Raw genomic sequence first — 27,435 nt, 5'->3', positions numbered from 1 at the left:
AACAGGTTATCTGTGTCTGCAAACATCAACGTGTCGACAGTACTCAAATGCAGGCATTTGACTCCATCAATGGCATGCAGCCAAGGGATTCCTAGCAACCTCCGCCGAGCATTTGTATATTGCCATAAAATCATCGTATAATTTGTTTCGTTTCTAGAATTCATCATGACAGAAACCTCGAGTCACCATCTCAGAGCAGAAATTGGTTACTTCATTAAAGCCAAATGGAAAAGCCACGAGATTGAGAGTTCACATTGACATGCCACAGAGAGCTAAGAAAAGAATAACAAAATCTTTAGGTATTGATTCCGAACATCCGCGTAAGTTTCCACTCTAATCAACAGGATAAGATTTCACAACCAAAGAAACAAAACAGAAATAACTCTTTGGAGGGGCATGGTCCCTTTGTTTCTGAACAGAACCAATATCGAAATAGGAAAAACTTCAAGCTTTACAGGATGCATGGCAAAATTCCAAGACAATCAATGATTCAAATAATGATTACTGAGAACCTAAATAAAATCCTTGTTCCTGTAGCTTCTCTTAAGATGCTTGACAGAGACTTTGAATAACCTACTTCATGAATCCATTCTAATGTAGATCTTTATTTATAGATCACCCTGTTCCTTCATTCTCACAAGAGCCTCGAGGAACTTTTTCACCTGCACGACTTGCAAAGCTAAGTTTCTGGATTTGGATTTCTAATAATGAGACTGAAATTAGAAATTACAGGATAAAACCAAATCCAAACCTCTGAAGGATCCCTGAGTGAAAAGAAAGCGTTGGTTTCTTTAGGAACTGCAGATACTATGATTCCATATCCTCGGCTTTCAGATCGCAAAACCTACAGTAGGCAATTAGTTGCTTAGACGAGTTCAGGCGGTCAAATTGATCGCTATAGTTTTCAAGAGCACAAAAACTAATTGAGTTAGCGATTATAGGATTAATGTTGCATTTACCTTGAAAGCATCTTCATCCGTTCTATCATCCCCAATATAGATGGAAAGCACATCAGGACTATTACTAAGCCCTGCAAAATGTTTGGTTCAGAAAACAGGTAAGGAATACTCAAAATTGCTGACATGAGAAGGCCTCAAATCTATCAGGATGGAGCTACTAACCCAAAGATTCAAGAAGAAACTCAACTGCTTTCCCTTTATCCCAGTCGATCACTGGACGAACCTCTAAAACCTTGAGCATGAGAATAAAATAGAAATTCTGAGATTAAAAATCACATTTGCCAACTATAAAGAAACATGGCATACTTGCCACCTTTGAAGTAACAAATTGTAGCTACCATACCTTCCGTCCATGAGTTAGTCGTAATCTAGGGTAACTGTTGAGGATATCATGCACCCGTTGTGCAATGATAGGCCAACTCTGGAACCAAAATGCAAGAAAATACTTGTAAGGCAATCAGGAAGATGCGCTTAGAGAGTACTTGATCAAACAAGCAGCTAGTTTGGAACGCTAACCTTCTCATCTACGTTGCGGTAATGTACAGAGGTGCAGAACTTGTGGTTCTCAACTTTTGCACCTTTAATATCTTTAGTATTCTCGACAAGGGTTCTAAAAACCTGGAAAAAGAAAGATCAAAGAATTACTTGACCATCATAATAAACCAAGTACACTGTGCAATGAACATGTGTGAGTGGCAAACAATTATGCACCTCATCAATCATGGGTAGAAATTCACTTGCAGGCTGGAAGAGATTAACCTCCTTGTCCTGAAACAAATTGAAAATGTTTGGTCAAAAGATATGACAAACATTTATACTGAACCAGAAATGGGATTGCTTGGGACGTTTAGAAGGCTTTTGCTTAGTACCAGCAGGTCAGTCGATTTAATACAACCAGAGTGGTTAGTGGGCTCTGTATCTCTGTCTGGGAGCATGATGTCCATGCCATGACTACCAGCATAATAAAGTTCTGTTAGTCCTACCAATTCATAAACCTGGAAATTAGGTGGAAGACAAGAAAGGCATCAATCAGTCCACAGGCATGTGTGTAAAATAGCCAAATCAAATAACAGAAAAAGAACCGCCCCTCAATCCCCTCCCCCCACCCCTCAAAAAAAAAAACAAATAAAAAAAGAAAAGAAACAGAGAGAGAGAGAGAGAGAGAGAGAGAGAGAGAGAGAGAGAGAGAAGCTAGACTTCAATTAAAGAGGAACTAGCAATTCCTCTACCTACCTTGTCACGGCTTCTTCCACTGATAATGGCTGTAGGGAAATACGTTGCAACACTTTTAACAGCTGAACGCATCTGAAACATATGAGGTTGTCACCATCACAACATGGAAAGAGATGCATGAAGGGCACTATCAACCTTCAAAGATTGGTAAAATGGTTACTTACATCAGCAGACATAAAAGCACGATCAGGGTCATCCACAATTGGAGAAAGGGTTCCATCATAATCTAAAAATATGACTATCCTCCTATTCTTTGCAGAATTCATAATTTTTCCAAAGGACTTGAGCGCTGATGGATACTTCCTCTACAAAAGAAAAGGCAAAGATAAGTATGGTGATGTAAGCAATACACTGATAATCAATGTGTTTGTTGTGTATTACTCTAACATACCATCCAGGAATCATAAGCTGCATCACCATCATCCAAAACAACCTCCACATTAACATCCTTCATAATCTTTTTCCGAGGGGGTGAAGAAGATTTCATGGCATCTAGCCAACCATTAGAACGAACATCATCAAGCTTTCCTGGCTTCCTTCTCGGGATGGCTAGCACACTAGTTGAGAATGATGGTCCTGATTGAGCATAAGGCAAGACACCTCGGATACCCAATCTAGACTTGTCTATGGGAACAGGATCAGTAAGAACAGGAGAAGCTTTTGAAGACTTCAAGTCCATCGTCAATTCAGAAAACTGTCAAGGTTTTGCAGCTAGAAATTAAGTGTACTATCCTAAACCACCAAAATTAGTAACCTTTTATCCAACTCTCTTATCAATGAAAAACCACCGCTTCAATGTCTTCTTGTCACTGCTACTGCGTAAGCAGTCCATCAAGCACAGGCTTCCTGAAATCTGAGGAGACATCAGAGTAGAAGAGCAAGCTAAAGCATTCAGTTCCACAATTGCAAACTTATAAGCTAATTCCAGTGAAACATATACCAAGAAGTATAATACCTCATTTCCAGGGCTAAAATGCATTTACATCCGGAAATAAAGCATTTTGATCCACAACTTTGAGATACAAAATTGCTGTTAGCGTTGAAAACCAACAAATTGACCTCCTTTACCTGGAACATGATCAATATGCTTAGTCTAGCAATTCATGTGATTACTTATACAAAAAACAGCAAAGCAGGGCAGCACCATGACAGAGTGAAAACTACTGGAAACCAAAAAATATAAAATTCAACTGCTATCTTAAGGACTACCAAAAATATGAAAAAGATAGTACAAGTTTGAATTGCTGCCAGAGAACATAACAATTTTCTTATGTAATATCATCACAAAATAGGGTAAGGACTGTATGTGCACTATACAGAAGCGTTGAAGGTGACAAGATGTACCAGTATGCAAACAGGAAAACCAGTGTCCAAACACCAGCATGTCTCAAGCAACTAAGTGAACGGACTAAAAACATAATTCGACAGTCCATCAGGCAAGATGAAGCACAAAGCTCTTCAGGTAGTTCTCTCCAGAAATAACACCAAACTAAAACAACATATCACACACACACTCACCAAACAAAATGGAGCAATAAGGAATTTTCTAGGAGGAAGAAGGAAAATCAGTCTGCCCATTGTAAACTGAAAGGAAAAATGTTCTACTACTAATTAGTACCATGAATATAGTCAGCTTGTGGTTGCACCTCAAAAAATTTAATATACAAATATACCAGCTCAAATCTGAGTACAGATGCTCAGCAGTAAGAAGGTGACCATCAGAGACAGCCATAAATATATAATATTCAACCACAACCATCAAGTTATACTTCATTCACCCTCAACCATTTCCCCCCCCCCCCACCACCCGGGGCCCCAAAAAAACTTAAGAAAAGAAAAGACAAAAAACTGGAGAAAGAAAAGGGCAGAAGTGATTAACCATTATACCGATGTATATGCCATTTTTTTTAAAGTTAGAGCTTCATTTAGAAACAGCCATAGAGAAGATAATCTTTCACCTCAAAACAAACACAACAAGACAAGAAAGAAAAAGTTGCACTGTTGGAAACATAAAGGAAGATAAACCATCAGAAGAGATGTTTTGCCTTAATTTCACATCAAACCCAATGAAGTCCCAAAAAAAAGTCCCATTTTGACAATCTTTAAGGTGATGAAACTGGACAATTTATTAACTGGTAGTAACTCTTTTTAAAATTCAATCAATCATTTTTACCTATCACCCTGGAAAAATAAACTCTAATAACCAATCTTTTACAGACATGGTCACAATTCAAACTATTCATGGGCGATTCAAACATCTTCATATGCTAGTTTTTAAAGTCTGCGCTCATCCTTTTGCTTCTGGGAAAAAGTCCAAATCATTATCTACTGCTCCCTTTCCTCTCCATTAAATGAAAAAAAAAAGGAAAAATTTGTTGAAGACTGTTAATCCTCCAGATAAAGAAAAGCAATAAACATGTAAAGTTGCAACTGACTTTACAAAACTACAGGACAAAACCTTCTCCTTCTATTTGTCTGTTCTTTTCATCCGGGGTTGGTGAGTATACTTAAACTATTTTTCACTTGCCAAATTCAATCTTGAATAGACTACTTTTAGAAACACAAGTACCATGTACTTTTGCCAAAACGGCGTGAGCATCCTACGAATAATCACAAACTAGAATTTCTTATTCATGAATATACTCACTGATCCAACAATAAAACATATTACTACCATTTCTTTTCTTCCAAATTTTAGTCAACTTTCCATCGTTGCTTTGAAAGTAAATGCATTTCTCTTGCAGATCCAACATCCTAATTAAAACATGTTGATACAGTGCCTCAAAAACAAAAGTTAAAAAAGATCCTTTTTTTCCTTAAGAACCCACAATAATTTCGAGCATTGCTACCTGTAGCTCAAAGGATGTGACAACTCAACCATCAAAACTGACTCTACAACTTACAACCTCACCATCCTCGCATGAGAGAGAGAGAGAAAGAAATCATAGATTGTAGACAGTAAGATTGGCCTAAAGCTTGAAGCCACTTGGAGGCTCTTGTCAAGAGACTAAAAGAATAGTCAGACTGGTCACTGGTTTAATTTGTAACGACACAGCACTCAACTGTTCACATCAAATTTCTCAAATGAAAAATCACTTAGACCAGACAAATCCTGATAACAGGAAGGACTCTGGGCAAAACCATGGTCCTTTTTTTTTTGGGTGCAAAGAAAGTTGTCCATTTTTTTTTAAAAAAAAAATCAATATAAATGGTACAAAACAGACCATGTGCAATTCTAATCTATCCACTAAGTTTAAAACAATATAACACGATTTACTGGTATCCGACAAAGCAGGAAAAGCTTTCCCAATTCATCAAATGCAGTGCTACATGAAAACGATATTGGGCTAATAAACTTCCAAGCACCGTTTGAACCCTCTTAAGAGACGGTTAAATATGAAATCTGAATGCTATTATTAGGCTTAATAACTAGATAAAGAAGCAGCTGGATTATAACAGCAAAAGACGTTAAAAATTGTTTCTGTTTCACCACAGATAACTCTTAGACAAATAATCAATCTTTTAACATCATAGAGCAACCGACAAAATATCATATCTACGATACAAACAACAGGCATCAACTAAACAAATGTGCTGTCACCATCAATATAAACGCACGACAAAACCATAAAGTATCAAACACTAATCCGCACGTCCATATAGGCATTTCTTGAAACTCAGAGACCTATGACTCATAAAAGTATGCCACCCAGGAAACTTCTCATACCAATCTCGTAGAAAATTAAGGTTTTTGAAAACAATCCCAGCAAGAAAAAGCCAAAAAGTTTGCAACTTTGCATTTGTCATTGTCGTGAGAATAATAAACATGACCAATAAAATGGGGAAAACCCAAGAAAGCTGAAATTTTTGGGCTTGATCAAACAGCATTATCTCATGTAACCAAAAATACAATCATGCTTTCATTATTAAAAAAAATGATAATGAAAGAGAGAAAGAAAAGATGAAGCAAAAAGTTTTATCCTTTACCTGTTCAAAGAGGGTCCAACAAAGTTGAAATCTTTATTGGAAATTAGCAAGAAGAGGGAGCCACCAGGATGTGAAATATGGGTTTGATTCAAAATGATCACAAAAAATTTTAAAAAAAAGTCCAACTTTTGTTGGGAAAAAAAAAGAGTAACAGGAGAGGAGGGAAATGAATGTAGTACCTTGAATAAAAGGGCAGGCAGGCAGGTAGAGGGACAAGCAAAACCCTAGGGGTAGAAGAAGGGAGAGTCGTGAATTGTGTAACAGAAAATAAGAGAAGAGGAGAGAGAGGGAGAGGTAGGGAGATAGATATTGAGAGAGAAGGAGAGAAAGAGGAAGGAAAATGGAAGCGAAAAGGCTGGGGTATTTATAGCGTTTGATGGCCCCCAAGAAAACTCAAAAAGACGTGCCAAACAAGGTAATCTTCTGCTCCGGTTGTTGATTCAGGAAACAAAACACACGGTCCCTCCTTTCCCCACTTCCTCTCTCCTTGACCAATTTCACCTTCCTTTCTTCCCCTAATTACTCACACCCCTTGAACTAAAAAACTCGTTCACTTTTCACACACCGTTGAATTAAAATTTACTTTTTGCCGTATTTTGCAAGCAGGACAATGTTGTAAGGTTCTTCTTTTCTTTTACTTTTTCTATCTTTTTTTAATTATTGGATAGGAAAATGAGAGTATAAGACCAAAGAAGACAGTAGGGGCTTTATTTGATTCTTAGAAAAAGTTGATAGTATAATGACTTTAATCTCAATTCGTAATTCTAACAAAAGAGGGAAAGATAACAAACAATCTCACGTACATTTTGTGTCATCAACTAATTTGTCGAATATCTATAACTAAAAATTTTAGTTAAATTAAATTTAACATTTTTCCCTAATACTACATGATTCTTATTATTCAAACGATACATTTAGATCCCTTGAAAATCTTCAAGTGCTTACAAATTTGCGTGAAACATTTAGGTTGAATTAACAAGTCTTACAAATTGAAGGAAAAATTAAATTATGAAGCAATAGCTCCAGTACTTACTCCCATAGGAAGTCAAGCTCAACAAAGAAGTGAGAATTTTGTAAATCTATCTTCTAATGGAAGTGAGGAATTCAAGCAGAATGCTTACTTATAGCAAATTATTCTGTTTAGAAGAGCAATTCAATTTGGTATCAATTAGAATGGTTCGTTATTATCGTGTTTCATCTCTAATTATTTGTAGGTAATCAAAATTATTCACTACTAGAGAATAATAGCAGAAAACAAGGGTATTCTTTTTTGTGATTTTTCTTTCTTTGTTTTGTGGGAGGAAATTTGAGGTTTGTTTGGATTGCTTCATATTTCCCCAATTTTATTTGCTTACATCATCTTTACAATTTCCAATACACCTTTTTATCTTCCCAATATCTTTTTATCTCACATACATCACATCACAAAAAGTGCTACAGTAAAAATATCCCAAATAATCCCAAATAACTTACAATCCAATCCCATTCTTCATTCTTTTTTGACTTTGATTACAACTGTTTGTAAATTGTGTGACACTTTTTTAACAAGTTATGATTTATCACAAATCATTTGTACAGTTTTGTAACGGTTACATCATAATTAGCTACTATTCATATAAAGTGTATACGTCAGTTATATTGTAACAGTTACATTATAATTAGCTATTATTCATGTAAAATTATACACGTTCGTTATGTTGTAACCGTTACTATTCAGGTAAAGTTATGCATGTCAGTTATGTCAAAATTACGTGTCGTGATCTCAATCGCATACTTTTAAAATGTGTACTAATAGCTGAATCCGGACCGCAAATTGTTTGGGACGGCTGCCCGCATATTCAGTTGTTTTTATATTAGATGACTATTGAGTGCAATAGTAACGTCATACGAGGATGAGAGTGAGCTTCATTTTCATTGCCAATTATTTTACAGTTGTCCGTTAATATCTCTTGCCCAATTTTTCAAAGCTTTCACATCTACAACCAGTAAAAGAGCAGAAAAGTAAAAGGTCGTTGGTTGTGTGAATATTTTGTATTTGCAATTACTTGATCTACTCAGGGTATTGATGTGAAAGAAAACGTTGACAAACAAGATCAAATTGAGGTAAAAAAAAAATTTTTTTTGGTTGATATACGTATGATATACAATTAAAGAAGGAAGAGTAGATTCATCGGTTACGGATTTGTGAAAGCGTATACGTCTATCCATAGGCGTAGAGTATTCATAAGTGTTGTGGCCCACTCATCTGGATGACGTGGCACTCTTCACATGTACCCTAGACATCTCACGTGGCAACCACCTTCTTCATTTGACACGTGTGAAAGTGATGACCCAGGCATAGTCCTGCATTTTTTAAAAAATTTTTCTTTTCCTTCTTTTGGGTGTTTTTCGGGTAAGGGCTGTCACGTAAAATCAGTGATTCTTTTACTTTTTCTACAATAGCTCTCTTGATTCACGTGTGCCAATCACGTGACCGAGGTGATGCCTTGTTTCCTTCCAAGTGTCGATCTTGTTTGGACAATCATTTTTTCTCAAAAAAATTTTACATTTTTGATAAATATATTTCTGAATTATATTTTTATTTCACGTATATCACATCGTTATAATAAATTTTTTTATAAAAGTAAAAAAAAAAGTAACTCGTACGAGCTTTAATACTTTTTTCCACCGAAAGGGTAGATTAATTAAAGACTTAAAGACTGCCATTGATGAATGATACTCGCACATAATCTAATACTACTGGGGGGGTCAGGTCTCCGAAGAAAGGTAACTAGGCCATAAAAAGGAAAACATGGGCGGTTTCTTTTTAGGGAATCACGTATGAATCTTCTTATATATTATGATAATCGCATCGCGTACAAGGTCTACTAACTAACCCGCACCTACAGACCAATGAGAAGAAAAGCTTTTGTTGAGTTGAGGGTTGCAGTAGCAAAGTTGCATGGTTTTTTGTTACCAAATCAATCAATTGAAACCCTTTCTTTCTTCTTTTCTTGTTTGAAGGAACAAAAAGAATGCGTGGTATTTCTTTTTTCCTTCTAAAAAGCTGGGGAATGAAGAGCAGTTAAGAAACTAGCTAGTTAGCCTAGTTGGCCAAGAGTCACCTTTGTGCACTCCTGCCAATGTTAGGAGTTCAAATTACGTACCATATGAGGTTTTCTTCCATTATGTGTGCTAGGGTTTCTTGTATGAGTTGTAAACATATATGTAATTTATTGTTCCCATCATTTGCGTGGTTTTATTATGTGAGCTACTTATGTATTGCTCCATTGTTCGTAATTGAATTGTATTCATCCCATTATTGTGAATACTGAATAGTAATACTATACTCTATCGGACAAAAGAAAAAGGGGCCGCGGGAAGATGATCTTAGTATCGGAATGGCCTTCACTTCAGTTCAGAGTTTTTTCCTAGGGGCTAGGACCATGTTATGGTATATTCCCAGGGGCCAGGAACATGTTATGTTAGGTGAAAAAAACTAGAACTTATAGCCTAGCCATGTGAATGGAAGAAAGTTCAGTGGTTGGTGGAACCAGTCAATCCGCCGTTGGCTAAATTAAGGTTCCCATTGGGTAAACAAATATGCAAGAAGAAGAAGAAGGTGGTGGTAGTTACAAGAATAATTTGGTATAAAATGGGAAACGAGAGAAGTTTTGAATGGCGCCTGCCAAGACATTTTACATCTGCCTCCATATCAGGGTATGGACCACTGCTAAATAACACCAAAAACAGGACGGTTTCAGATTTTTTTTTAACTTCTTCACCATTTCGCTTTTGACTAACTAAAGGGAACGCTAGCTTGAACAATGTGGAATGAGGAGAGGTGCATGTGAAAGTCCAAAAGTTAATCATCTTGTTAAATACACCGTAAGAGAAACCCGTGTTATATAAGATATTATTTAATGAAATATTGAGTAAAATTATTAATCATCTAACCAGCAGAAGTCAAAAAGGGATTGATGAACAGACGTGTGCAAAAAACCAACTTCCTTTGTAGGAGTTGGCCACTACATTTATATATTGTGAGGTTGGAAGTCAAGAGTTCAAATCTTATTTTTCATCAAAAGGTTGTCACTTAGTTTGGTTTTGCTTAGATCGATAGAGGTTCAGTTCCCGTCGATTTTCCGTGACGCTGTTGGATCACCCCCTTAGTATAGACTAAATTAGGAGTTGGAGTAGATATAGAACGGTAACAATAGATTAAAAAAAAAAAAAAGACGTATGCAAAAACATAGATGTGATGAACTAGAATTCTGTAAACCAATTACATAAGTTTAGATAACGTACACGATTAGGGTGAGTGAATAACTAAATGCAAAAACAGATGTTTAATTAATAAGAATTTGACCAGTTACAACTTTAGTCATGAATAAATTACCAAGATCTAACTTTGAGAATCTAAGCCTTAAGAAATAGTACTGTGCATATTAAGCTAAAGTGGACCGCAAATAAGCAATTAGTACTGCATTTGCAGTTCATATCAACTAACAGCTAGAGCTAAGGTTTTGCAATTAAGTCAGACATGTAGATATAAACCCCTATTAGTTAATGTCGTTTTCCTTTTGGTTTGAAATATGACTTGGTTGGTAGACGTTGTTTTTGCTTCATATTTGATCTGCTGTACAAAAGAAAAGGTTTGCCAACCAAACATTCAGCTAATACTAAATAAGTTCTTAACTGAGATGCTTTTCAGTTTCCATCAATTTATGTCTTCATTTTCTTCACACTATTTCTTTTCCTGTTTGCTTAATTTGTTTCTTTGATTTGACTTGTCCCTGCAAGTTGAAGATTAATGTTCCTTTTCTTTATCGTTTCTCTTTTCCATATTGTATAAGTACGATCAATTATTGACACGATTTGCATGTGGCGTCGAACATAATAATTGCTAGAGCATATACGAGAGAACTGTGGAGCATACAATGGAAATAAAGTTTCTTTGTTTTCTCATGGAAATCATGAAGAAAATGTTTATAAGAGAAGATAGAAAACCCTAAAGCCTTTGAGATTTGGCATCTAAGAATGCTTTAAATCTTGTGAGGGAAAGAAAAACGTAGGGTCAATTGAAAACACGCTTTTATCATGCTCACGGAATTTGCATACACATTTCAAATTGATTTCACCAAAATGTTTTCCCACAGCCAATTCAAGAATGACTATTTGCACCGTGTCCAATTTGTCAGTTTGATATTAATTCTGAATTTTATGACCCAAAAGGTGTAAAAGCTTTTAGTTGCTGATTCTGATTTATTTGAACAGAAAAGGCTGGGAGTCATAACTGCACTTATGATATTCTTGTTCTTGATTTAAAAAAAAAAACTACTTTCATGGAAAAGCATTTGGGTGTAGTAATTGACTGCAAGCATTTATTTCAAGTAAAAAAAAGCCTAAATCCACACACTTGCATTCTAAATTCTTACCTTGCGTAAGTTTTAATGGGCAAACTACAAGTTGTCAATAAAGCTTGAAAATTGTTGATCCATATAGATGGGTACCTTGATCAATAATGGAAGTAAGAACAGTACACTGCCATCAAGATTGAGGCCAGCGACTATTTCGGGTTCAATTATGAACAAATTGTCGTATTATTTAGCAGACTTGCATAATTGAGATGACAAGAAAACAAACCATGAAAAAAAAAAAACGATTATTTTATCATTTTCCGTTAGCATAGATGTGGCAAGAAAATAACATGTTTCATTTTCACATGAAAAACCAACAGAACCTAATTTGGATGAACATAAAACAAGACACAGGCAAATCTCCTTCAAGTGATTTTTTTCTTTTCTTAAAAGTTGATTGAATTATTCTGTAATTGATTGAACTTTTCCAGCCATTTGAACTATTAGGGAATCTTCACAAACCAGTCCGTAAGACTCGTGGAAATGAATTAGTAACTTGCTTTGCGTATGTTACCTAGATTTTGATGACGGTTAAAATCAAACTTCTAGTCTTACCACAATAAAATGCCATCTTTTGGTGGCTGATGATTACTTGAACAACTCTTGAGGTTTTAATTTAAAAGGGTTTTTCTAAGGTTTTAATTTAAAAAAGTTTTTCTAACAAGTGCCTAATAGACTCTTGTTAGTTGTTATAACACCTAAATCACACATAATTTACCATATACACACCTAATTATTACCTTCCCTTGCATTTATAAACTTTTCTTATTTAATTTTATACTTTTAAAATATGAACAATTAAACTACATCTTTACGAGTATTTAATGGACACTTATTAAATAGATTCTTTAATAAAGGGTGAATTACCTTTTACCCTCATGTCATTTGATGTTTTATCACATAACCCCGCTATGGGTTAAAAATCTGTATATAACTCCCTCGTGATTTGGTATAAAGTGTCGCTCCTAGTTTTTTGTTAAAACTAATGGTCAATAGTAAAAAGTTCAAGTCAAACTAACAATTGACAAATTTACCCTTTCATTACTTCTTTTTTTCTCTCCAAACATTAAAAAGAAGAAATTGAAATAAAAATAGATAAACAAGAAACAAAAAATACCATTAAAGATTTGTTTGAACAACCTATAATGATATTTGTAGTAAAAAAAAGATTAGGTATTTTTTGTTTCTTATTTATTTGTGTTATATTTCCCTTCCATCTTTTTTATTTCTTATCTATTTATTTTTTATTTCCTTCCATCTCTTTTTATTTGGAGAAAATTAAGAATTTGTAAGCCAAAGTATAGGCTTTCAAAATCATCTCTTCCCTTCCGAAGAAAAGAAAGAAAGAAAAGAAAAAATAAAAATAGGAAAAAAAAGTAGTGAAAGGGTGAATTTATTAATTTTACTTTGACATTTTATCACTGACTGTTAGTTTTAACAGAAAAATTAAGACGATACTTTAATTTAAATTATGAGGGAAGTATATATAGGTTTATAAACTATAGGTGATTATATGATGAAGCACCAAATCATCGGAGATAAAAAGGTAATTTACACTTTAATAAATGTGAAATATTCTCGCTAAGATAGTAGTACTAGTTAATTTCCAAGTAAATAGAAGTACAGGTGTACGAAATATAGCATGCATTCTTCATGTCTACGAGTACACATGGGCAGTGTTGCCACCTCGGATCCACGAGGTTTCGCTGTCACGACCGTGAGAGACAAAGACGGAGCTAATAATTTTACGGGCCCGCCAAAATGTTTGCCAAATTGCCAATCATGTCTAAACGACGACGTTGACTTACTGACGTGGCCACACTTAGGATGTGGACTAACTGCTGTTGTGGGACCGGGTAAAGTACACAGGACGAGTGAGTCCTGACTCGGAGATGACGTGGTGGCGACTGTAACCGCCAAGTCTTGACTTCTGGCAGCCGCGTCAGGAAAACGTCCGAGTCCGCAGAACGCGCAGAAAATGGAGGAGTTCGAGGTAAAGAGTTCACAAGTGATTTCCGTCAAAGCACGAACATGATTAGTATCCTTCTCGTGATTATCAAGATTCCAAGAATCTTTTTATTTATTTTGCGCGTACACTTCACATTCGTATTGATCGTGGGAACTAGGAGCTTTTATGAGTCGTAAAATCGAGTTGAATTCGAATTAATTAAATTAAAATTCGACTCGATTCAATTTATTGACATCCACATGCTCTTCGCACACGCAGTGTAATCGAACTCCTCCTTCCCACATAATGTATGAGTTGCCTTTTTTCCACATTTGCAGCCTACTCTTCACACAGTTTCATTCAATTTATTTGCAGTCCCACTCTTCAAACAATTTAAATTAAAAGTTCTAACCTCCTATCTGATTACATAGCCCAATTGGGCTTCTCCTTTTCCCCTTAATGTATGAGTGAAATAGACGACGATAGTAATGAACTTGTTTGGTCGAGAGATCCAACCCCTGCCATTTGTATAGCTCAAGTCGACTTCCAAAGCCATCATAAATGCAACTTTTTTTTTTAAATTACTAAAAAAGGACCAAAATCATTTTGGCTTTTGCAAATCATAATTTGAATTTATTAATTACCATTGCTTCGAACAAAAGAATTTACTGCGTTGAATGTTCCGTCACTTGGAAAACACGAAATTGTTGAATTCATCATGTCTATAATTCAATGACCAAGCCTTGGGCCAGTCGTTCAAATAGAAACGTAGTAGCAACAGGTGAAACCATTTGAATTCAAGCAGGTCTAACAGTTAGTGAAGCTTCACACAAGAAATATCGAATTAGTGTATGAACTGTAATCTCACAATTCATGCTAGCACTGTAACATTCTCTCCGTTTTTTTTTTTTTTTTTTGAGGGAAGTGATATATGTATGATTCTTGATTAGGACTTAGACAGAATCATAGATGACAAAGCAACACGTATAAAATGATAATAAAAAATTTGAGGAGCAATTACAAATTCGATTAAAATTTAAAAGACAATGGCATTTCAACTACTTGTGCTAATTAAGAATGAGCATAAGAAATTCAACTCGAATCTTGGTACTAATTTGTAATATTCAAATATCGAATTTATTTGTACGTTGTCATGCAATATAGACTTGTCAAACGATGAATCCTTTCAGTAGGGTCAGATCCCTCGAGCATAACTCTGAAATCCCAACGATTGAGTTTGATAGTAACATAATTCGTACATATACATGGAGTGACAGATATGTCGTTGATTATCTGTGCTTGTATGTATCCTTCAATGCGGACAAACCTCGAAATGCCTTAGAAATTGCGACTTCGACTTTATTGAGAGAAATTCTTGTAATGTATTGCTAAAGTTCTTTTCATGACAATGAAATGATTGGTAAAATGTAGTCTGATGTTAGATTTTCTTTGTGAAACATTGACTGGTCCGTTTGCGTAATTGATCAGTTAATTTTACCAAGTTTATTTATTTATAACTGACGGATTCCATGCATAATGACCTGTTAAAAGAAATGCAAAGACTCGTTAATCCCACGATGACTTGAAGATTTAGAAGTTTCCAAGTAGTTAAGGCCCCTTAGCAGCATGTGTTAATGCCAGGAATTTGAAGGGGAAAAGTAGACATCCACGAAACTGGACTAGAGTTAGAATCTAGTGAACCAACCAACAACTCCCAGGCATCAGCCATGACAGGTGTCGAGCCTGTGCAATAATAAATACCTACTCGAGAAAAATGAATTTTCTGTGTATAGTAGTGAGTAGGGTCGAATCCACAGGGACTGGGAAAAATTCGATTCTTTTCAAGTTCGGGACACGGGGGATTTTTATCAGAAATAAACTAAAAATTAAACAATTTAACTAAAAATAATTAATTAATTAATACAAATTTAAATAGCAATCAAATAAATAATAAGTAAATTCTAGCCAAGGATACAACTACGCAGACACAGTCCATTCATCTTATCATTGATGCAAAGAAGGTTCACTTAATTTTATTAATAGGCTAGTTATAGTCGCCGAAAAACTCTAACGACCAGCTTTTCCTTAATTTATTGATAACCAAGGTACGACCGTTGATTACCTCTAACCAGGAAATACTCCTAGGTACGACCGTAGGAATTAATTTCCTAATTGCATTAAAAACTAGAAAAGCCTAACCCAAATTAATAACACGCTACGAGGGTTATTTAAATCAGATTGCATGTTCTCCTAGTATGTGAAAATACTAGTTGTCACTAATATTAACCGACTAAACAATTACGGATTTAATTGATTAATTTGACAGGAGATTAATAAGTCAAATTGCACATCGGGCCCTTGATATCCAACTAACAAAATAATCCCATGGAAATTAAAATAGAAAACATGCAAATATTAACAAATTAAGGAACACGTAAAATTAATTAGATCTCACAGATATTTGGGACTGCGTCTTCGCGTTGATCCTTGACTAGATGAGAAAATTAGCCACGCCTCATAAGAAAATTCCCACGCAATTTAATTGAACTCAAAGACATTTATCTCTTACTAATAATTGAAAATAAGAATTGTATTCTCTGTAGTCTAATACAATAAAAATAGTTTCATGGAAGAGACGGAAGAAAACAAGACACGCAAGAAATCTTCACCCCAAAACTAAAACTTCTCTGCCTAGACGGAAGAGAAGAAGAAAAACTCACTCTGGCCAAATGTGCGGCTTCCCCCATAAAACACACCAATTCCAAACTTCACTCTACGCTGACCAAAGAAAACATTCCTTTCCCTACCTAATCAACTCCACCGAAAACAAAAGCAAAGGCTACTTTCCACAAAGGCACCGTGAATCAAGAAAGGAAATGGTCTTTACACAATGGTCAAGTCTTCGCGGTCCCCACCTAATTGAGATGTTGGCCAGCCAAATTGAATTCCCAAATGCAATTCCATTCTTTCTCGTTGGTTTGCACCAGAATTGTGTAAAGCTTCACAATAATCTTCTCAAGAGGTTTCTGCTCCAATTTCTGAAATTATATCCAAATACCAAATATAAATATATATTGACAATTAAAGCAAATTAAAGCAATATTTGGCAAGGATAAAAAGGAATATTAACAAAAAAAATTACTAACAATTAATACCTTATCAAGCCATGATCTCATTAGGAAGTTCTTACAAGCAAAATGTCATTTCTTAACGAGAAAGCTATACTTGGTATTATTCATCTTTTGTTGAACTTCGAGAAGAAGCAGCTATCAGCTCTGATGGCCTTGAAACTCTTGAACCAACTAATAGATTGGGCGGTGCCCAGCAATTCTGGTATTTGGACTTTTGCTTTGATTCGCCACACATTTGTGTCAAGTCCGGAAAGTGTGGGTTGATGAAGCTTCTGACGGACCAAATAGGCTACAGCTGCAACAATGGGTTAATTACTTTTTCAAGTCAACATAAATTAATATGAGAGTTGAAAATTCCTTTTTCGTGGATCTATTATATATGAGAGCAGTCAAGTTTTTCCTTGGATGTTAATTCCAGTCAGGCACACAAGTTGCAGACAGACAGTGAAAGCTTGCCAAATATGTCACTAGGTAAGAGTCAGATCCAATGCCACACGAGCGAAGTCTGACACTTAATCTGTCCGACGTTTAGATTAATCATTTGAGATCAATGGTTTTAATTAACAGTCAACGTTTGATTTGTATAGAAAAATTGACCAATCTTCCAAGTGAATTAGATCAAGGGTGCACTTAAAAGGCTCACATCCCTGGTAAGGAGGCAAAGGAAGGACACAAACACTTTGTGGTTTAACAATTAATAAGGCTCACATTTTATTTTGTATTTGTTTTTGTTGAATATATGAAAGCACTTCTATATAAGGATCGTTATTTGTGAGAACTAATATTGTAATGTGTCAATAGGAGATTAGTGTTAGTTGTGAGGATTACAGTTAAGTTAAGTATTGCTATTTTAATAGGACATTAGTAAACCTATACCATCGTACTATTAGTATTAGTGCTGTGATAGGATGGCTAATAGTTTAAGTAAGGGGTAATATATGTAGATCATATTTTAATTAAAGGCAATATAGGTAGATCTAAAAGCAAGAAACATTTAACACACTTAAATATTATTATTATTAATATATAGGATAAATTATTTTTTTACCCTCCTGTGATTTAGTGCTTTACCACCTAATCTCCTATAATTTAAAAGTCTATATATTAGCTTTCTCATAATTTGGATTAAAGTATCGCCATTAATTTTTCTGTTAAAACTAACAATCAATATTAAAAAAGTCAAATTCAAACAAATGTATTGACAAATTCACCCATTCACTGCAGTTCACCATTTGCATTCGATATAGACGTAGATGAGAATTGTGAAGTGTTGCATTAGCAAGTGTAACATGGGTCTTAATACACTTAATCAGTTGAGAATTGTAAGTAGCAGCATACAATCATGATTGAATTAATATAGATATATATATATATATATATATATATATATATATATTGCTTTCTGGGCAGAAGTTAGGACATCAAGCATTAATATAGACAGAACTTCCGTGAAGAGATTGTAATCAGTTAGATACTCCTTCAGACAAGTAATCTTCAACAGTAGATGCATGATTTGCACCCTTTTGTCTTTCTTTTGAGAACCAAGAATTCAGCTTTTTGTTTTTTTGGGTTTTTTGGGAAAAATAACCTAATGTGGTTGAATAACATTATTTAAGAAAGAGGACCATGTTGATGGTGGTCCAGCAATTGTTTAACTTTAAGCTTGAGGACATCCAATTACCTGAACCACAAGGACTTTAAAGTGGTTCAGGGCCACGACCTGAAAATCAAACTACGTGTTCCTTTATAAAGTCTCTTTCCTGTCCCAAAGGAACTGAAATTTTCTTTTTCAACTTGTGGTGATCAACTAATGAAAACCACCACTTAGTATTGCTCCAAAAAAATTTAAGATGTCGAAAGCCGACATGTTGTTTATAGCTTGGATTTGACAGAGGTTTTCTAATAAACTCTTGATGCTATTTCTTTTGTTATGCAGTTGTCGGCCACCTTGCTACTTGTCCAACGCTCATGTGACTAAAAATGGGGTAAGGATTTAAACAAAGCTCTCGTGTAAGATGTTCTTGGTTCATGATCATGAAGATGGAGGGGAGAAAATGACGGGAATAATAGTTGTTAATTAGTCACCTCGCAGAGCTGGTCCAATATAAGTCCTTACACTCACAGCTCAAAGCTAATACCACATTCAACTGCATGGATCTAGGGATTCCAATAGATATAACAACTTGGTTAATATATTATCATAGAGATTCCTTAGAATCACTGTGATAAGCCGTCAGCTAATGTAAAGGTCCATCTGGTGGAGACTTAATTACCTGGTACTTGTCCTAAATAGGGTTCACTAAGCAGATTCTCCAGTAAGATTATGTAACCTAGCTAATGATAATCATGTGTCGATCCGTAAATTTTATTCTAATCCTATGACTTAATTACTTGCATGAACACCTCGAAGAGGCAAAAGAATTCGAGGAAAGTGGACAATTTGCTACTGGGATGAAATGTGAAAGTCAGAGGGGAAGAAGATTTGCAGCACCTATCAATAAGACTATTTGTTCACAAGCAAATAAACTAAATTAACGTTGGCAAGTTGTAAGAAAAACACAATTAATCTGGCTTTCCTAACCGTAGTGTCACCTAGTCCTGTAATAGCACATCTAAGATCGGCCAAATTATATAATCTATTTCAGAGATGCAGACATCAATGGAATACAGAATGAAGGAAGCAGTCCTGATTTTAAATCTTCTCATCACCTGAAGAGATTCTTATGCAAGTATTCCGGATTAGTATCTCATTCAATACTGACATTTATTTTGCAAGTTGCAATATTTGTAGGACCAAAGGATGAGGGATCATTCAGCTGACGCTGTTTCAGTTTTACACAGTTCTGATTGTTTATGTTTGCAAGTTGCAATAATAGAATTAATTCAAGGGTTTTTTTTTTAATCTGCAACTCTTAACTTCCCTATCTTCTTGCTCAAAATCTCAAGAACCCTCAAGTTAATGCTATCAAAATCATACTGACATGGAAAACACCAAAAGCTTCAGGACAGTAGCTAGTGTCACTACTGAGTCAATAATTACAAAGCAAAGTTAGTTTTTTGGCATGAATGAGGTGGACATGCTACCGGTGTGCTTGTGTTGCCTAACTTGATGTTCCACTATATTTCTTGTTTAGGTAAAGTTATACTAATACTAGTTTGAAAAGTTCCATGCATACTTTAGGAGCCATAGAAAAGTCCCACAGGTCCCTTTTCATATAAAATCATGGGCGATGAAAAATCACAATTTGTGGATGCCTTTGCTTGCAGGCAAAAGCAACTCAAAAAGCAATAAAATGACAGCCTTTTGTTGCTTGTTTTCAAACCATGAACTTTATTAAATCGATATTAAAACCCTAAACGTGCATCTCATGACTAGAACTCATTGATCCAAGTTGCTTTAATTTTCTGCTCTATACTTCGTGTGTACGTTTACTTGGATCATAAGACAAAAGAAAAAAAAAAATGAAAGAAGAGGTGTGGGACGGATTAGGTTCTTTGTCTCAGTTGAGATTGATTTTTGAGGGTAACAGGATATTCATGGAGAAGTTGAGGATAACATAAGGTTATAAGCTTTTGAAAATAAAAATAAAAAAAGGCTATAAGCCCTTTAAATTTGAGTATCATCTTATCTTGGTACAAATTAATTAAGGGGACTAGTAATTTTACTGTGTTTGTATGATCTACTATAATGTCCTTGCTTTCGTTCTCTTATTCAAATGAACTGCTAATCAGCTAATCATTCTCTCATCCTCTTTCTAATACTCATACCAGGTGATGTAACAAAGGCACCCCGCCATCAACTGTTAAATTTACCCAATGAATACGTCACTCACCAATCTTGTCTTTTCCTATACTAACACCGTGCTTTCCATTCCTTCTGATCTACTTACTCCGGAGGGAATAGGGAGAGTAGAGTTTCATTTATATCGTAGATTTGGCAAACATAACAGACGCATTAATCATCCAATTTTCCTACAATTAAGAGCATAATGGCTGTTTTAGAGTTGTGTCTTGAAGCTGTTTGACCTCCGCCAGCTGGTAGGGTAAAGCAGCTAAAGATGCTACTTAATCTTATAGCTAGAGAGAATCTGGGAGTTAGTAAAGTATAATTTCTCAGATATTCCTCTGATGTTTTCCATTTATGACAGTTTTGGATAAGGTTCATGACAAAACTCCAAATATTTGCCATTAGTGTAATCCCTCGTAATCTGATCTTTACTCATACCTGGACTACTGTTAAATGCATAGAAAATTTTCACTGACATAGCCACAAGAAGTCGGATTAAATCTATAAGCGTTTATTAGTGTTTCTCTGAACTTAATGATCTGGACCTGGACTTTGTGTCTCTTCCTCTTGCAACTTGCATTTGCATGTTCGTGGCTGTGTTTCCATGCAACAATTGTACAAGTTCCTCGTTTGTCCCCATGCAAAACAATAGAAGGTTAGTATTCAAGACCATATGCTGGTCTATTGAGTCGCTGATTAGCTTCTCCAAATTAATTCGTGTCTACAACTTGAAATTTACAGAATTGATGCCATCAAGTTTGGGACTTAATTCAGAAATGCAGAAACTTCCAGACAGCTCTTTTTTTTTTTTTTTTTTAATTTGTTGACCAGGGAATTTTGCAGTCGCTACCCGAAAGTGTGCACTGGATAAACCCTGTTTCATGCAATAGCCCGCCAACCATACGGAGGGATAAGACACACTAGACAAGCCCTATGCGACAGAGAGCTCATTTTACGAAAGAATCTTTACTTGTTCTATAGCCATAGTTCCGCAACTTGATCAATTTCCCAGATTTTTTTTCCCTGTGACATTGTGGCTAAAGTAATCCTTAGTCCCAGAAACTATCTAGATCAAACTTTTCTATCTAGCCAGGAGGAAAATAGAAAGAAAAGAAAAGGCATGCTGCAATTAATCTTGAAATGCGAAATCCGCTGTTTCTGTGTCAAAAATTGAAATGGTTCCCTTTTTCTTCCTATTCTTTGTCGTAGATTCAGATAAGTATGGCCACTCAAATATTTAACGAAGACAGCCCGTTGATTAGTTGGATTGGGCTTGCTATCCAAAAGCTAATAAAGAAGAAAGGAGCTCCATCGTGCGTGAGTCAGACAGAGTCATCTCGTGCAAGCAATAAAGGATTCAAAAGGCTTGGGCTAGCAGCATTGACGGATTTAAAGTTTTGGGGTAGGATTGAAGGGTTAGTATATTGCAAGTTTTGGTCTAAGTCCAATGCAAGTTGACAGAAAAGATTTCCACAGACAGAGGCCTCAATGACTTCATGGATAGCGTCACTTACCATTGGCTGATTGGCACCATAAGAGATAGCCATTACCATAAGCTCCTAAAATTTAAAGGGCAGAACTATAATATAAAGGTTCTCCTAACATTTTCCTCAGGCAGAAGAAGAAAGAAGAAAATGAAAGGACATCTTTTAGCGGAGACCAGTTTATATTATCCTTCAGGACAGAAGGAAACTAAAAACCATCAAAATGGTCACCCGTACAAGTGCAACCTTAAGAATGAAATTGAGACTCGAATATGCAGATAACAACAAATTGTCACCCTTTCCATTCCGTTTGAGGATTGCAATCAACAAAATCAACTTGATGAAACCAATCCATCTTGTAGACACGGAAACTCAACGCTTGTATCAAAACCAATACAAGCAGACCTGGATTGAAATGAATAGGGCCAGTCAGTAGACCTATGGAAACATTTGCATCAAATTACGCTAGAAATCAGTACGGTTATCAATGAACAAATCACGTTAAAGGAAATTGAATTCATCAATATGGCCAGAAGTACAGACTCTGAGATCAACATTCTGTAATTTTTCTTTTTTTTTTTTGGGTGCAGAATAAAATTCTAGATTGTCTAATTAAGATTACAACAACTTCCAACCTTTCCCTTGAAGAACTGTAAACCAAATTCCCAATTTGACGAAACAATGCCATTCCCAGAAACGCAAATTATGCAAACAAACAGAGGACCCTGAAAGACCGTCCAAATTATGCAAGAAACTCAGGCAGCCCATCACATCATTGTTTTTTTGCTTCAAGAAGGACATCGATATCGAATGAATTCCTTAATTCATTGCCACCTTGTGTTTCTCAAATTCCCGAAGCAATTGCTGATCATGAAACCCAACAAGAAATCGGGCTAATCCTTCAAAAAACTGAGCCGCCTGATAAACATTGGTAGCATTCAGGATATCAGCAAGAACACTTTTCCTCAGCCTATTAGCATCCAAGAAAACGTTAACCAACTCTTCCATCGCCGCCATCATAGCCTCTCCGACCGCCACCTCCACGTCCTCCTTCCTCCCTTCATATTTCCTCCATTCAAATCCCACTCTCTCGACGAATGCTGATTGCGCGTTTCTTGCACGCACCACCAGAGGCGGCACCATTAGCCTCAGCCCGCATTCAATCTGATCAACCCTCATCGAGATACTCTTGGATGGACTGTCCCATGGCATCAAACCGCTGCATGGCTGCAGCTGATGATCCTCATGACCGAGAAACTCCCGAAACAGGGGAAGATCCACCACAGTTTTGTCGTCATCTTCTTCACTCCCTCTTCCTACTCCTCTTTCTGTTTCTTCATCATCGAGAAATGATCTGAGGAGGTTCGTGAAGAGATAAGGGTGGAGATCACCGAGCCAGAGGAAGGGCTTCTCGAGGGAGTTACGCCATTCTGGGAAAAGGAGCTCGGGAAGGGTGTTGATGGAAGATGAACAGCAGAGATCAAGCTCTTCATAGTAGGCTTGGAAGTGGTGGTGCATGGCGTCTACGTGGGTGGCGAGGAGAGTAGGGGAGGAGGCTGAGAGCATCGCATGGCGGAGATGAGGGAGGAGGGAGTTCTTGAGGGTGTTGAACCATTGATTGTAGTAGTTCTTGAACGGCCTTGATGTTGATGATGATGCCTTCTTGCTTCCAAACAGAGCTGCCAAATTTTTTATTTTTTATTTTTTGGTTGAATTGCAAGGAAGAAAATGAACGAAATTAGTGATTGGATTTTTGGAAAACTGGGGAAAGGAATAATAGTAGAGATGAAAATTGAAATATACCGGTGGCCTTCAACATATTGTTAAATCCTGGCTCCAGTGGAAGAGTTTTCCTGGACATGATTCTTGAATCTGTCTGAAATTCTTGGGATGTTTTTCTTTAGATGAACAAGGAAAGAGCGGCAATTTACATTTGAGTGGGACATCATTGACCCTATTTTATGCAAGTCTAACCCAGCCCATGTGAAGCACTTTGATCAAGCCCACCGTGCTGGTTGATCGCCAGAGCAGTCCAAATGCTAGGAGCACTATTACTCTCATCCTACCTCCACCGACGTTTATTTCTTGTTGCCACTTTCCCATTTTCTGAGAGATAGTAGTTGCATTGTTCCAATTAAATGCTTTCTTCTTCTGGCATGAAAGCAACATATGCCAAAGTAGAACTCATCATGTTATTAGTGATTGCCTACCACTTCAGACCATTTTATCTTTTTGGTTTATTCTCTTATTAGCACAAAGTCTTTCTTCTCCCATTTTACGTGAATTAATTTATACTCCCTCCGTCCCGTTTTCTTAGTCTTGTTTTCCTTTTTCGTTTGTCCCAAATTGTAGTCCATTTTCCCATTAAGGAATGTAGTAATCTTTCAAGTTGCCTAAAATACCCTTATTAAATAACTTGTTATTAATACATTGTCATTAAATACTAACCCACTATATTAAATGCATTGAGCTTTTCCTATACATAGATAAATGCATTAGCATAAGGGTATTTTAGGAAATTATTAATCTAAATTTATGTTTCCAACCAAATTAATTACACTTTCTTAATCTGTGTGAAAAAAAAATCAAGACTAAGAAAATGGGACGGAGGTGCAATTTTCACCAATTGTGCGTTAGTTTGAATTATTATTTATTTGCACTACTTTCATTATTATAGATTCTTGTAATCTTGTAGCATTGATAACAAGTTACAGAGTAATGAGATTCAATTAGTCGAAAAGTACCCCAAAGAACAAAAAAATTAAACTCTGTGTAAGCGCCCCAAAAATTGCACGTAATCATCATGTAAAATGCCTATTGCTTATTTCTAGCATTGAATATTGGCTAAAATTCAGATATTTATCTAGTTTGAGAGTAGTTGATAGACAGATGTCATTCAAATTTAAACTCAAATTAACTTCAAAAACGTATACCTTTTCTGGCTCAGGCGGTTGTTTCATTTCATCTTGAAACCGAATAGCATTCCTGCTTCGCCCCCCCATGAATCTAGGACTTTTTTTTTTTTTTTTTTGATACCGATGAATCCATGACTTAAGTAAAGATGGACACCAAGAACAGAGTGAGAAAAAGTCAAAATCTGATTTCTAGTTTCCTGCGTCAGCCTGTAAACAAACAGTTTTGAAAAAGAGAACAAACCATAAACTTTGCCAGCCTTCACAAAAGGACACACGTAAGTAACCACAACTGTGTCATCCCTGGTCAAAATCCCATGGAACAAAAGATCCAATCTTTCTTACTTATCCCTCTGCCCACTTTCTTTCTCCGCCACCCCTCTCTTCCCATAACCACCCCAGCCCACCATGCCACCACCACCTCTTTCCACTTTTTCCCTCATTCTCCTCCTCTTCCTCCTAAGCTCCACCACCATCTCTCAATCCCAAGACACAGATCCTGAATCAGACTGCACCGACAAATGGATCCACATCCGCCACCTCCCACCCCAATTTAATGTTGACCTCTTAAAAAACTGCTCCGAATACCCTCTTTTCGACAACTTCTGCCCTTACCTCTCCAACCATGGCTTAGGCCAAAAAACTCACAACAGCTCCCACAGCTGGTACAGAACAGATCCTTTCATGCTTGAACTCGTTTTCCACCGTCGCATGTTAGAGTACCCTTGTCTTACCTCTGATCCAAATCAAGCCAATGCCATCTACCTCCCATACTATGGAGGCATTGATAGCTTGAAATACCTTTATGGTCCAGAGGTCAATTCCAGCATTCTACATGGCCTAGATTTGTATCAGTACCTAGTACATCAAGATTCACCAAATATATGGAATAAAAACTTTGGTCACGACCATTTTTTGGTCATGGCTAGGCCGGCGTGGGACCTTATCCAACCTTTATCTGCTGATCCACCAATTTTTGGTACATCATTTCTTGAATTGCCTGAATTTTATAATGTCACAGTATTGACATTTGAGGCCAGGGCATACCCTTGGCAAGAAAGGGCAATTCCGTACCCCACCTCATTTCATCCTCCAAATTTGGCATTTTTTGAGTCTTGGGTTAACAGGTTGAGGAGGACTAGGAGAACTAGTTTAATGTTGTTTGCTGGTGGGGGTGGAATTTCGGCAAATCCCAATGTTAGGAGGAGTATTAGGCTTGAATGTGAAAATAGTACTAGCATGAGTGTGAATGGTACAAGGTACACTAAATTATGTGATTTTGTAGATTGTTCAAATGGGGTTTGTGAGCATGATCCGTTAAGGGTTATGAAGCCAATGTTGCAGGCTACTTTTTGTTTGCAGCCTCCCGGTGATACACCAACTAGGAGGTCAACTTTTGATGGGATTCTTGCTGGTTGTATACCTGTGTTTTTTGAGGATTTGTCTTCCAAAATGCAGTACCAATGGCATTTGCCTGAGGAGAAATATGAGGAGTTCTCTGTTTTTATACCAAAGGAAGAGGTAGTATATAAAGGGTTGAGGGTTTTGGATGTGCTGATGAGTATACCAAGAGCTGAAGTAAGGAGAATGAGAGAAAAGGTTTTGGATATGATGCCTAGAGTTATGTATAGAAAGCATGAGAGCTCACTCGGTTTGAGGAGCAAGAAGGATGCGATTGATATTGCCATTGAAGGCACCTTGCAGAGGATCAAGTCCAGACTAGAGGACATAGCTTGATTCTTGGTGTAATTTTATTAGCTTCTTGTAGTTGTGGTGCTTTTTCTCGCCTCTTTCTTTGTTATGTATTATTTGCCAATGGGTATACATGATTACAGAAGTTTTGTATTAGTAATTATTAAAAAGGAAAAAAAAGAAGAAAAAGAATTTGCATACGGATTTCCACTGATGGATAAAAAACTAGTTGAACATCCCCACTCAGATGCATCCTCGACACAGTTCACAGCAACATTTGGAGGTCAAGAATTTGGACTACATTGGTGTCCCTCTGCTATAAAGTTTATTGCTTTGATTATAGCAGAAGAGCGAGATCAACCCTGAAGTGGTAAAATTTGTAGCATCCTGCTTTGTATTATTGATTGTAAAAATTTGAGAGCTTTGAATGATGTTTAAACAAGAAGATCAGCTTATGCGACACATATTGCCTTAATGCTTGTTTTGCGTTCTTGTAACTGGTTTTTGGTAGGCACTCTTGCATGCATGTTTAGCAGAGTTTTTAAGGCAATCAGCGGTTTGCTCGAGGAGAAAACTTTGAAGAGCAGAGGACAAGTCTGAAACTGAAAGCCATATTTGGGAAAATGGGCTTGTGGTAGATTCTGCTTCTGTGAGCTGTCGACGACAAGAATAGCTCATTATTGTTTCGAGCAAGATTTTGAGTACAGGAGCTGCAAACTGTGGCTTGTGATCCTCTAATTGGAGCATTGAAACCAGGAGCTGCAAAGCCTGCTATAGCTTTGGCTGCAAATTAATTTCCATCTATGATGAAAATAGCCAGCTCCCCTGAAGTTAATTGTCCTGTTTTCCTGTTAAGATTCATGTAGGGGGAATTAACAAGAAATTGCAACGAGGCTTTAACTT

The 27,435-nt window shown here is 36.4% G+C and overlaps 3 protein-coding genes across 3 annotated transcripts; 1 reads left to right on the top strand and 2 right to left on the bottom strand.

The window, feature by feature from the left end:
• Window positions 1–315: 315 nt before the first annotated feature.
• Window positions 316–6,442, bottom strand: LOC113781155 (probable trehalose-phosphate phosphatase F). Its single transcript, XM_027327028.1, has 13 exons — window positions 6,359–6,442; window positions 3,148–3,260; window positions 2,584–3,045; window positions 2,357–2,497; window positions 2,193–2,264; window positions 1,829–1,954; window positions 1,671–1,727; window positions 1,476–1,577; window positions 1,303–1,380; window positions 1,122–1,191; window positions 960–1,030; window positions 752–844; window positions 316–662 (listed from the first exon to the last, which is right to left on the bottom strand). The coding sequence occupies exons 3-13, from the start codon at window positions 2,869–2,871 to the stop codon at window positions 609–611; spliced, it is 1,152 nt and encodes a 383-aa protein (XP_027182829.1). The 5' UTR covers window positions 2,872–3,045; window positions 3,148–3,260; window positions 6,359–6,442; the 3' UTR covers window positions 316–608.
• A 15,324-nt stretch (window positions 6,443–21,766) lies between these two features.
• LOC113780857 (protein INAPERTURATE POLLEN1) lies at window positions 21,767–23,789 on the bottom strand. The gene is made up of 4 exons (XM_027326640.1): window positions 23,732–23,789; window positions 22,760–23,607; window positions 22,564–22,653; window positions 21,767–22,003 (listed from the first exon to the last, which is right to left on the bottom strand). The coding sequence occupies exons 1-4, from the start codon at window positions 23,787–23,789 to the stop codon at window positions 21,767–21,769; spliced, it is 1,233 nt and encodes a 410-aa protein (XP_027182441.1).
• A 1,346-nt stretch (window positions 23,790–25,135) lies between these two features.
• LOC113779694 (probable xyloglucan galactosyltransferase GT19) lies at window positions 25,136–26,994 on the top strand. The gene has a single exon (XM_027325380.1). The coding sequence runs from the start codon at window positions 25,249–25,251 to the stop codon at window positions 26,575–26,577; it is 1,329 nt and encodes a 442-aa protein (XP_027181181.1). The 5' UTR covers window positions 25,136–25,248; the 3' UTR covers window positions 26,578–26,994.
• Window positions 26,995–27,435: the final 441 nt, after the last annotated feature.

Source organism: Coffea eugenioides, chromosome 8, assembly GCF_003713205.1.
Source record: "Coffea eugenioides isolate CCC68of chromosome 8, Ceug_1.0, whole genome shotgun sequence".
Lineage (NCBI taxonomy): Eukaryota > Viridiplantae > Streptophyta > Magnoliopsida > Gentianales > Rubiaceae > Coffea > Coffea eugenioides.
This window is presented reverse-complemented; position numbering and strand designations above follow the sequence as displayed.

Excerpts from the sequence above, each read along its gene's own strand:
- LOC113781155 (XM_027327028.1), bottom strand. The coding sequence starts at position 2,871 with ATGGACTTGAAGTCTTCAAAAGCTTCTCCTGTTCTTACTGATCCTGTT. Across the intron at positions 1,031-1,121 it reads GTTTCTTCTTGAATCTTTGG|GGCTTAGTAATAGTCCTGAT; the intron begins GTTAGTAGCTCC and ends AACATTTTGCAG. Across the intron at positions 845-959 it reads CGGATGAAGATGCTTTCAAG|GTTTTGCGATCTGAAAGCCG; the intron begins GTAAATGCAACA and ends TGCCTACTGTAG.
- LOC113780857 (XM_027326640.1), bottom strand. The coding sequence starts at position 23,789 with ATGTCCAGGAAAACTCTTCCACTGGAGCCAGGATTTAACAATATGTTG. Across the intron at positions 22,654-22,759 it reads AATTTGAGAAACACAAGGTG|GGTCCTCTGTTTGTTTGCAT; the intron begins GCAATGAATTAA and ends ACGGTCTTTCAG. Across the intron at positions 22,004-22,563 it reads TACAGTTCTTCAAGGGAAAG|GAGCTTATGGTAATGGCTAT; the intron begins GTTGGAAGTTGT and ends TTTAAATTTTAG.
- LOC113779694 (XM_027325380.1), top strand. The coding sequence starts at position 25,249 with ATGCCACCACCACCTCTTTCCACTTTTTCCCTCATTCTCCTCCTCTTC.